The sequence below is a fragment of the Lepus europaeus genome, chromosome 6, assembly GCF_033115175.1.
Source record: "Lepus europaeus isolate LE1 chromosome 6, mLepTim1.pri, whole genome shotgun sequence".
Lineage (NCBI taxonomy): Eukaryota > Metazoa > Chordata > Mammalia > Lagomorpha > Leporidae > Lepus > Lepus europaeus.
In genome coordinates, this window is record NC_084832.1 from 72,173,769 (window position 1) to 72,186,617 (window position 12,849).

General features: G+C 34.6%; 1 protein-coding gene across 5 annotated transcripts in view; it reads right to left on the reverse strand.

The window, feature by feature from the left end:
* Positions 1-12,849, reverse strand: part of NBEA (neurobeachin) — a 731,002-nt gene that overhangs the window by 293,500 nt on the left and 424,653 nt on the right. For all 5 annotated transcript variants that reach the window (XM_062194378.1, XM_062194375.1, XM_062194377.1 and 2 more), the window contains exon 37: positions 10,674-10,840. In XM_062194378.1, coding sequence (XP_062050362.1) covers positions 10,674-10,840 — 167 coding nt within the window. The remainder of the gene's footprint in view (positions 1-10,673; positions 10,841-12,849) is intronic.

The window sequence follows — 12,849 nt, forward strand, 5'->3', positions numbered from 1 at the left end:
CCACTTCTAGAGAGCAGGCATTCAAAAAGACACCAGGAACTTCAACATTTGAAGAACTGAAGTTTGACAATAAAGTAAAAAAATATATACAATATAGAGCAATATGAGCTCAATTAGGAGTCTCATGGAAGCAGAGAGAAGCAAGAAACCGAGCCCAAAATGGTAATTAAAGTTTAGTTTGCTACACTTTAGGACTTTAAAGGATACCTCCTTGAAGATATCAGGTGGTCATTGGAAATTATTATGCGACCACATGGGATGTTATCAAAGGTCAGGCAATGCTTGCGCTTTATATGTTTTTGTTACTTTGGTTTCTTTCCTAGAATAATTAGTATCCTAAGTTGGTACTGGTGCTTGGCTAGCTCCATTAAAATGTTTGGTTCCTGTGTAAGAGGGCCAGAGTTTCACATTAACACAACAACAAAGATGTGCTTTGGATGGTCTGGGTGTATGTATTTATGGGCAAAGTCTGGAATAATAGATCCTTCTTAAAAATACTTTCAAACCCTGGCATCTGAAAGAAAAGCATACTAAACGTGGCTAAGAAATTGTATTTTAGGAGTAATTTAGATATTTTTGGATTCTTACAATATAAAGAAGTTACCTCATTTGGGAAACATGTAACAAAGTTTGAAAAAATAGAAGCAACAATTAACATTTGCCTTTGGCACGTTTTTAATCTTCCGCTACCTAAGAGGCGAATACTGCATATTAATAATAATGCTGATGTTAAAAACAGTTCAGAGAGCTACTTTAAAATACCTGGAATGTGGATTAAGGAAAGGAAACAAACAATATTGCTGTTAAAAATGGTAAAGGGATCTGTAAAAAGTCAGAATAAAAAATAAGTACTGTTTGGTTATGGAAAGATGGACGATATAGCAATTTCAAAATGAAAAGCAATTCATTGGCATGGTCTCACATGGGACAGAATGGAGCTGGATAGAGAAGGAGTTCAAGAAATGCCAAGTGAAAAATCTATTCCGCTAGTCCTGGATTACACATCAAAATTAGAAGAGCATACAGCAGGCACAGAGTCTGTGCCAGGAACATATTTCATGTTTTTTTTTCTTTTTTCTTTTTCTTTTTTTTTTATATGAGACTGCCATTTTATTGATCAAATCTGGGTTGACTCCAGTTAAACTCATCATACAGTAATCTAGAGGAGGAAGGGTGGCAGTAAATAAGAAATAGTTGAAATCAACCTGAGAAATGGCTTCAGTTTTGATGATGATTAAAAGGGCCACAGAAGGCATAGAATCACATAATAATAATTGATTTATAGCTTGTGCTTTAAATAAAGTATCAACAGACATGGTGCTCCTCAAGGGGACATTACAAGGTCCTCTTCATTTAAGTGCCCTTGAACTCTTAACACCTGGAACTAATATTCACATAACTCTGATCATAACACCAACAATTTTACTGAAAGTTGAAAATTTTAATGATCAGTTATGATAAACTTAATACTGAGCCCAAAGAAATTAGCAAGGTTATGTTGCTAATTGTCAACTCCATGTGTGTATTAACTTCTTGCTTAATAACCACTAAGCTCACTCAGCTGGATAAATGTAGTTCTCAACCTCTAAAATGCCTATGTGATAATTTACATTTGGCATATTTTATTGCCTAGCCCTCAAAAATCTTTCTTAATCCAAAAGCCAGCTGTACTTAATTTTTAAGATTTATGTTAAGACTCAAAAGACATAAAAATCCTATTTATGGAATGTCTCATTCTCTACTTCTGTATGGTATCTTCATCCACAGAATGTTGACTACAATTTGGTAACTACTAAATAATGATAATAGAAAAGCATCTCACCTGGAAGAAAGCCATTCCTAACACTGTCTACAAAGAAATACTATACTTTGTACCTTCCAGATAAATCATTTGAATCAAAATTTTAGGGTTTATATCACCTTGAAAGGTGGCTAAAATAGAATAAAGTATTCTTGGGGCTTAACTGTCTAAACTTGAAGGAAAACTGTTATTGACAGACACATCACCCTTTTCAGGGAAGATTTTTCATGACATTTCAGTGGTCTAAGAATAAATCAGGAAAGATACCTGACTCAACTTTGTATTCGGACAATTAACCTCATGTTAATGATTGGTTGTCTTTTTTGAGAGGCTTCAGAGCTTTCATCTTCTTGGGTTTCTGCATGGGCGGGTATTAAAAATGCTTACAAGGAACACTATATTTTTACATATTTCTATAATATCTTCATATCAAACACAAATTCTGTGGGTTTTCACAGGTTTCATATTTTATAGTATATTTATGGCGTTTAGAGTTTACTATTATCATGTGAAGTACTAAATTTCAAAAAGAGGAATGGAGGTTTTTACCACACCAGTATATACTGCTCCAATGCATTTCTACCTACGGAAATTGGTAGAAAGCAAATATAGTTTCCTTTAAGGTCTTTTTACTTACAATGAATGTATTCAACGATTTATTTTTTCACAAGATGTTGAACAAAAGTTGCATTTTTTCTGTTTGTGAAACCAGGCTCTGGAATATACTGTATAGTGAGGAATGTTAAGTCCTTTTAGTTTTGCAATTAATTTTTCTGAGTACTGAATGTTAACCTTTTTTTTCCTTGAGTGCCTCAATGTCCTCATTTTTACCTCCTAGATGCCTAAATAGTAGCTTACAGAAGTACAGAAGAGAAAGCTACCAGAGTTAATAATTTATGTTTGAAGAATTTAATCACAAATACTTAAAGAGTGAATATAGAGAAACTTAACAGTGATGTAATGTAATAAAAACATAATATAAAATAAAGCAATGTTAAAACATCATTGCAAAAAGTCAACTTTGCTACTTTTATAACCTTGAGTGTACCAAAAATGTATAAGTGCTTTTTATCTGCAAATTATAATATCTATTTCATTCTTTTCCTTTTAATAATCTGACAAATAATAGAAACACCATGAAAATAGAATATAAATTATAATTAATAATTTCTTAGTATTATTTGCTAGAAAAAAGAATTGGTAGAATGGTTCTGTTTTAAGGCCTATCTGGATCATATTTATTCCATCACATAGTTAATTCCTAAAGCTGAAACAATCATTACATTTTGATGTTCATCTGTTTTATTGAACTACCCACAGGGAGATTTATGGGAATGCTATCATGTCAAGGTCGCAGGATTAAGTGAACAGTGATGACAGTAAACAAGCCATTTCTCTATATTTCAGAGGGTTTAACTCAGTTACTTAAAATGCCATAAACATAAATAGTCTTCTCTCTCTACAATGTATCCATGACAGATGACTTCAAAATACAACACTCTAGGGCAATGGCACTTTCCAGCTAAACAGGCAACTCCTTTTCTTAATAAATGACACTATTCTACTTGTGAACACAAACATTAAAAAATGCTTCACAATATAATGCATACAGTTTCAGTGTGCATACAATATAGAGTAATATCACTATAAATTAATTTATTCATTTCATTTATAAACAAAGATATATGCAAATATACAAAAATATATTCGTAGAGAAAATTGTTGGAATTCAAATTCTGAAAACTTTTAAAATGCTTTTTCATTGCTTTCAAAAATGTAGCTAAATTGCACATATTATTTCAGGTTTCCTATAGTTTGGTAAATGAATATTTTAATTAATGACCAAATAAAGGACAACAGCTCTGAGAACATTATTTTAAATTCAGTCAAGTGTTGTAAATGGTCAAAAATTTTAAATTGCATGATATTTGTAAGCAAAGGGAAAATTTCATTGAAGTAGAAAACCAAAAATCTCATTTTTCATTTTAAATCTAGGTAAACTACTTTTTGGGGGCTGAGAAAGCAATTTACTATTTGTGACATTTGTTATTTTAAATATGGATATTGATTTTCCCTATTATTATTATTTGCATGTTTTATATAATTCTAGATGTATATATCATGCTTTTCACAAAGTATCTTACTTCTGAGAGACTTATTAAAATAATCATCCCAATTCCCCTGCCCACAATCTATATATTTTAGGGAAAAAGCAGCAAAGATAATACTGACAATCAATTGGGCCACAGGGGTTTCAGATGGATCACCTCACATCCAAATAACTGACATTTCTGGTCCTGACCTGTACACGCACTATTGATCTTCATCATCCAGGTCTTTTAAATCATTGCTCTTACCAGTGTGATTTGTATTAACATCTTATTACGAAAAATGAATTTTGACAGGCTTTTAAAGTCTATAATGTACTTTCTACTCCTTTTCATTTGCACCTGCATAACATTTTGTTTTAAGGGAAATGAACTTTGGGTTTCCTTTATAGTTCTTGGAGAATCAGGCATGACCACTTCTTCTCATTTGGGGTCCTTCCCTATCAACCTGCCAAGCTGTTCCTCTTATTAACTGAAGGTTGTTGTGCTGTGGCAGTTAAAGCCGCTGCATGCAACACCAACATCCTATTTGGGTGCAGGTTCGAATCCTGGTTGCTCCAAATCTGACCCAACTCCCTGCTAATGTGCCTGAGAAAGAAGAAGATGGCAAGAGTGCTTGGGCCCTCTCACCCACGTGGATGATCTGGATGAAGCTCTGGGCTCCTGGCTTTAGTTTGCCCAGCCCTGGCCATTGCAGCCAATTGGGAGTCAACCATATTAGAATGATTTGGGTAATTCAAACTACTTGCCAAATATAAGATTCTGTCCTTTTGGTTTCTTGACCTCTTGAATGCCATGATCTTCTACTCCCCTCCACTTAATCACTTTCATAATCACCTTCTGGATTTATCTAGGTGGGCATACTCAACCTAGCAATTAAGAAACCAGTTAGGATGCCTGTGTTCCATACTGCAATATCTGGGTTCAAGTCTGTTCTCTATGTATCAGTTATAGCTTCCTGTTAATGTAGATGCTAGGAGGCAATGGTGATGGCTCAAGTTTCTGGGTCTGTGCCACCCACGTGGGAAACCTGGATTAAGTTCCCAGCACCTGGATTTGACCTGGCTTACTTTGGGCTGTTGTGAACATTTGGGGAGTGAAAAAGTAGGTGGGAATTCTCTATTTCCCTAAATGTCTATTTTTGTCTTTCTTCTCTATCTCACTGCCACACTGTCAAAGTATATAAAAATTTAAAAGAAATTTTTTAAAAAGTTCACTGAAAATGGAATTAGAAAATAAGCTTATTTTGGCATAGAAAATCTAAAATCTACACATAGTTTTTTCATAACATGTACTTAATGAACTTTTTGAAGACCCCTTTCTATGCATGGATTTGGAAATTTTCTGCAACAAAATAAATTGATCATTTAATTCCATTTTATACAAATTTTGAAGTACACTCATATTTTTGAAATCTTAAATTTATACATGGTACAACTTTCCATTCTTTCAGCACTCTGATACTTGTTTTCTTGACCCCTTTACTTTCTGCCCATCAACTCCTTTCTTCTTTGCTTATCTTCCTTAGCTATCATATACTAACTATACTTCCTATCACTTCAGCCATTTTCTTACTTGTATCTTACTACCTTTGCTTCCTTTGCCTTGGTGAATACAAATAGCAAAACACATCCTGGGAAGAATTTATCTTTTATCAATTTTCAGGGCTTGGAGGAAGACAGAAAACACTCTAGATATATTGCTGGCCAGAATGCCAATGGAGATTAGTGTATGTGGGTCATATAGGGAGAGGCAGGGCTGAAGGAAAGAAGCAAATCAGGAATGTTTTCCTGGATGCCCTTTACTGTGAGAATCAGAGAGATAAAATTTGTTGGGAGTAAAAAAAAAAAAAAGTTCTGGAGATGTCTGAGAAGGTTATTAGTGATTTGTCATATGGAATTGTATTTCCAAATCCCTTGTAGGCATTTCCACTAAAACATGCCACAGTCACAGCAAATCAATGTGATAACCCATCTCTACCAGTCCCTTCTGTGTTTTTCAATTTCAAGAACAACACTACCATTTACCCAGTGAATGATGGCAGCAACTTGGGCAAGAGCCTTAATCCTTCCCTATCTATTTAATTAGTAATTCATAATGATTCTACCTAACTTCAGATTTATGTTTTCTTCCCATTAGAGCAATAAAATTAGCAAGCTCAGAACATGGTGAGTTGGAAGTCAAAGGTTCAAATAACCACAAAAGAAAAATAGTTTCATGGTTATGGTACCTTTGAATATGACAGATGTCTTAGGATGAGTGCTCAAAGGGTTGGGTTAAGGAATCCAAACAGATAAGAAACATAGGAAAAATTCCAGTGCCACCCACTGACAACCATTCCAGCACAAGAAGATGTTGAATCTACAAGACACGAGATTCTCTTTGTCTTTCCAGCAGATGTGGCTGAACTGTCCTAGGAGAGGATGATATGGAGGTTTTTTAGGAAATGAGGAGACTGAAGTAACCATGTTCTAGGTAGTTTATTCCAAGGCTGGGAAGGCACATAAGAAGGGTTTCCTAAATCTGATGGGGCACATTATTCCCGATGATATGGCAGGAATATATATGACTACACACTACCTGCCATGGTTCCTTGCCTCAATATAGAAACTAATATCTCCTTTTGGCAGAAAGAGACCTAACTTCAAGCACAGATCAAGAATCTCTTTAGAGCTCAGACTGAAATGGGGATTCTAGGTCTTATCCCAGTGAAATTATTAGAATCTCTGCCTAACCTTGGAGTGTGTGTTGGTCCTATAAACAATTGAGATTGGATTTTCCAGCAGCCACATGAAAGAGAATGTGACAAAATTAAAATGGATTTAAAAATATATCACCAAGAACGACATTGCAGTTTGTTCCTGTCAGAAAAGACTACTGTTTTTTCTTCAAATGTTTGAAGAAAAGGGAAACAGGCATGTTTCCCTTTTCTTCAAACATTTATGTCCTTTTAAGTAACTATTTTGTGTTTATAATGGGTTTCTTATGTTACTTATAATAAAACCAGAACTCCTGTTTTAGAAGTGTGGAACTGAGGCTAGTGTTATGTTATAATGGGTAAAATTGCTGCCTGTACTGCCAGCATCCCATATAGATCCTGATTTATTTCCCAGCTGCTCTATTTTCGATCCAGCTCTCTGCTAATGGCCTGGGAAGGGCAGTGGAAGATGCTTACCCAAAAAACAATAAAAATTGAGATTGAAAAAAAAGCAGATTCACACACAGGCCTCTGAAAGTTAAGGTCCTATTAAAATCTGTTGATTTTACTTTAGGTTATTATGGCTTATGTAGTTTAAAGCAAACAGGAATATGAGTATGAATCAAAAAACTAAAATAAAGGACAAAACTTATACACAATGAGCACCATTTAGCAGCACTGAATCTTGAACTGTATACTTTATTAATTCTCAAATTATGGTCTTTCTTCAAGGCAGAATAAAAGGTCATTTATATTAGCTCAAATGCTAAAATACATTAGAGCCGAAAGCACCATTGAGTCAAAAGATACTTATAAAGTGGATTTTTGTGTTAAAAACCAAGCCTTAAATTCCTTCAGATTTAACATTAATTTAATAACAGGGAAATAAAAATATTTAGTATTCAATCTCTATAGTTAGGAAGTTATAAGTCTATTGAGGGAGACCACATGGCTATAAAACAATGATATATCATAGGTCATTTCAATAAAGGTAATAACAACAAAACATAAGGAATCGGGATTAGAAAATATAGCTAAGTAAGGGAATATTATAGAAGGAGGTGACCTTTTGAGCTTGGCTATAAATAGGGTGGAGTATACTTTTCTATTTGCCTCAGTATATGTCATCATATTGTAGCCAGGACAAGCTTTTTAAAACATAAATCAGGTTGCATTATTCTTCTGTTCATAATTCTTCATTGCTTTTTATGACACTTGGGATAAATCAGAAATGCTTGACATGATCTAAAAGACTATTATCTGGTACATATGTCACTCTCTAGCTGCATTTCAAGCCACTATCTCCATTGTTCACTAAGCTCCTTTCTGTTTACTAATTTTTAAGATGAGAGTCTTTGTAACACTTCTCTGTTGACTGGTTTACAATCTGGTGATCCCTGATTCTTCTTTTCAGCTCTTAGTCTAAACAGAGTATGTTAAAAGAAGCCTACCCTAATTGTCTAATCTAAAATAAAGCTCCTCTTTTACACATACTCCTTCAAATATCTTGTACTTTTCTTTCCTAGTATTTGTCACAATTTGTATTTATATTTTTCATGTCTATGTTTATTTATCTATAAGCAGTCTCTTCTACTAGAATACAAACTTCAGTAGCATAGGGAGCAAGTCTGCTCACAGCTATGTTAGCACAAGTAGGAGTTCAACAGTTATCTGCTGATGAAGAAAATCGATGAATTATAGCTACGTATTGCTAGTTAAAGGATAATTAAATGGCATGGAAATTCTTTAAAAAAATTTTTTTTTGAGAGGAGTGGACCTAGTTAAAAACAGACAAATACTGGATATCTATTATGTATCAGACATTATGTTATGCATTTTCATAAAACACTTTATTTTGCCATTTATCTTTTTTATATTTATTTTTTTATTTGACAGGTAGAGTTATAGACAGAGAGGACAGAGTTGGTTCAGGGACAAAAGAGGACAGTTGGTTCACTGCCCAAATGGCCTCCTCCGCTGGTGCTATGCCGATCTGAAGCCAGGAGCCAGGTGACTCTCCCTGGTCTCCAACGCAGGTGCAGGCGCCCAAGAACTTGGGCCATCCTCCACTGCCCTCCTGGGCCACAGCAGAGAGCTGGACTTGAAGAGGAGCAACTGAGACTAGAACCCAGCGCCCATATGGGATGCCGGTGTTGTAGTCGGAGGATTAACCAAGGGAGCCAAGGCGCCGGCTCCTATTTTGCCATTTAAATAGGAACTATTCAACTCTTTTCCTAGATGAGTAAATTTGATCATCAGAGCAATGAAGTCATTTGTTCAAGACTGCATAGCTAATAAACCATACATTTAAGAAAGAGATTTCAATAATAATTATTAAGTTATTTTTATCAGAGATTATTTTTATCAAAATTAGTTTTAATGTTATCTTGGTGGTGCAGGAGGTTAACCTACTGCTTACCATGCTGGCCAACCATACCAGAGTGCTGGTTCCAGTCCTGGCTGCTCTGTTTCTAATCTAGCTTCCTACTAATGCGCTTGGCAAAGTAGTAGATAATGGCTCAAGTACTTGATCCCCTGCCACCCAAGTGGGCAATCCATGATGGAGTTTCTGGCTTTGGCCTGTCCCAGCCCTGGCTGTTGTGGGCACTGGGGGAGTGAACCAGTAGAGGGCAGCTGTCTCCTAATCTATCTATCATTCTGCCTTTTCTAATAAATAAATATATACTCAAAATATATGAACACATTGTATCAAAGAGATATCCACAGCACCATGTTTATATCAGCACCATTCACAATAGCCAAAATATGGAATGAATCAAGGTGTCCATCATCAGATGAATGGATAAAGAAAATGTGATACACACATACACACACACACACACACTAATGGAATACTTTTCAGACACAAAAAGAATAAAATTCTGTCATTTGCAGCAAAATGGATGGAACTGATGGATATCATGTTAAGTGAAATAAAAAAAACAAATACCATAAATTCAGTCTGAAAACAAAATGGTGATTACTGCAGGCTGGGAGCACTGGTAGGGATAGAGGGAGTTTGGATTAAAAAATACAGGAAGATGAGTGTGGCTTACTGTGACAAACACACTAAGATGAGATGGTAACAACAGGGGAATCTGGGTGTGAGGCATATGGAAACTCTTTGTACTACTTTACAAATTTCGTTTTATAAATTTAAAGCTATTCTGAATTAAACTTTCTTTAAAATGACATAATTTTTAACTTAAATGCAAACAGTATCATTTTGTTAAATCTATCTTATACTTATTATCCAAGGATACATAATAAAACACTATCCTGGTCATATTCTAGATGAACTGCTCTAACCAACAGATTTATTTCTGGCAAAATTCATAGTAGTGTTCTGTCTATATTTAAGCAACCCTCAAACTTTGACAGACAGAGGTTTAATAAAAACTTTAAAAGGTTTTGTTTTCTTCAATAAAATGAGTAAATAAAAATGAAGAAATTTCCTACTTCAATAATAGTTTTTGAGAAGGAAAACTTCATTTGCAGAGGAAAAAAAATCAATTTTATGCCCACAAAACTTTAGTAAAACATTTGTAATTCAAAGCAACCAATTTTGGTTTTATTTTTATTATAATATCATAAATACTTCAATTTGAGATGAAAATTTCTCCTAAGTCTGAATAAAAAAACTACACAAGAAAACATAAAAAGAACATACTCCACAGTAAATGCTTATATTATTGCTTATATCTTAGAAAAACTAAGAATGATACAAATTTAACAAGTAGAAAGAGTTGGCCCTGAAAGATGAAAAGAGCCACTTCTTATACCTAGCATTCATGATATTTATGACATAATAGTCTAGAATATTTGTCTAAAAATTTTTGTATTATTTTATATATTACTATAAGTTAGAAATAACTTCCATTGGATCTACTATAAAATATTCAGATTTTATTCCAAGTCATTCTCGTGAAGACTGTAACCATTACATTTAAAAATTTTTTATATTTTATAGCAAATTTTATAAAGTTTTAAACTTATACCCACAGTTTTACTACTGAATATAATTAACCTATGAGTTATTGTTTGTTTCTAATTTATTACAACTCACCTATGAGAAACTGCTCCCCAAGCCCCGTGTTTATTTGTGAGAATGTTGAGAATCTTCTGTTTCAGCTGATTCGCTGTTACGTGATCTCGGTGTTTAGCAGCACTGATGAGATGGTCACACATCTTCTCCTCCTCTCTCCTATCAGCAGCATACTGGGCACACTGTGACTATAAAGAAATACAAACAATGCAGAATAATGAACTTAATGATGAACTTTTTTTTTTCTTTTACTGTGTATAATAATGGTACCTAGCCTTAAAGAGTAATAGTAATAATTCACTTTTTAAAACTCAGACATTTTAATTTTCTGATAATCTAGTCTAAAAAATGCATAGTCACTTTTCAAACTGGTAAAAGTGCTCTTTAAAAAATACATTATTTGGATAACGTTAAGTAAAGTAATGAAATACTTTTATGATTCCTACCAATTCTGGAAATTTGACTTTAATGTATTCCAAAAAAGTAATTATAAAAACACAAATGGTTCACTAAATATGTAAATCTACTTATATTAACCAAAGTCTCATTTAAAATAAGAGGTATGTTCCTGACAAGCACATACAAACCAAAAACATTTAATTTAGTTTTCCATTACGTGAATGGCAATGTGGCAGAGAAGAAAAAGAGAAGAAAAAGTGGTCATTTATGAATTTAAAAAACCCAGATTTTAATTCATACTTTCTTTTTTTTTTGAAAGGTAGAGTTATAGAGAGAAGGAGAGACAAAGAGAGAGAAATATTTAGATAGATAGATAGATAGATAGAGATATTCCATTTGCTGGTTAACTCCCCAAATGGCTGCAATGGCTGGGGCTGGAGCAGGCTGAAGCTAGGAGCATGGGGCCTCTTCTGGGTCTCCCACATGGGTGCAGGGGTCCAAGCACTTGGGCCATCTTCCACTGCTTTCTCATGCGCATTGGCAAGGAGCTGGATCAGATGTGGAGCAGCTGGGTCTCAAACCAGCACCCATATGTGATGTCGGCATCACAAGCAGAGACTAAACCTGCTAGGCTATAAGGCTGGCTCCCAATTCATACTTTATGTAAGCTCCATTTTCCTCATTGTACTCAGTTTCATATACGTAAAATGAGGACCCTAGACAAGATTTCCTTGATGATACCTCCCAACTCTAAAATTTAATGTGTTCAAAGGATCTCATGAGAATACTCCCTGATTCTTGTTTTCTCTTTCTCAATGACAAGCAGTTTGTCATGTTAGCTAACTGTACTCATGCTCTCTGGTGTTAGCAACACAGCTAATCAATGCATCTCTTCACGTATCAAAAAGGGTCATTATGAACACGAAGAGGATATGTCTAATTTTTTTAAAAAAGGATTTGTTTATTTATTTGAAAGGCAAAGTGACAAAGAGAGAAAGGGGTTGTTGGAGAGAGCTTTTCCATCTGCTGGTTCAATCCCAGTCAGGTCTGGGCCAGGCCAAGACCAGGAGCCAGGAACTCCAACCTGGTCTCCCACATGGGTGGCAGGATTCCAAGTAGTTGGGACATCTTCTGCTTCCTTGCAAGGCACAGTAGCAGGGGCTGGACTGGAAGTGGAACAGCTAGGACTGGAACCTGCACTCTGATACGGGACACTGGCATCACAAGTGGCAACATAACCTGCTGTGCCACAATGCTGGCTCCTCATCCCCTTTATCTTAAGTTGGGGGTCTTTTTGTATAGTAATTTTTATGCAGATTGGCCTGACTGTAAACTTTTACATGAGCAAGGTTGTTATATAAGTCATATAAATAGAAGAAAAAGGCTCATACATCTAAGAAAATACATATAACTCATTCTCATTCACTGCTACAATAAAAAATCTATTTTATGTAAGGCAATTGACTGTATTTCCTCTGTCTCTTGATATATATATTACTACTACAAGTCTTCTTGTCTGGAGAAGTAACCCTACAGTAATCTAAGAAGGATTAATTCATTTTCCAATTTATCTTTTTGTACAGGGAATCACCAATTAGTACAATGATCTGCCTCAGTAATGAGGTTAATATTTCATTAGTTCATTGGAGAGTAAAATTAAATTTTCATTTTTCTTCCTTAACAATTAGTTAGCTAAAAAAACCTTAATTGTGAAGTATCCATTTCAAATTAAATATACCTTTTCCCTTAATTACAGGCTTATGTGTAGGAGAGAGAAATTCATCAAAAAGTCTTAGTA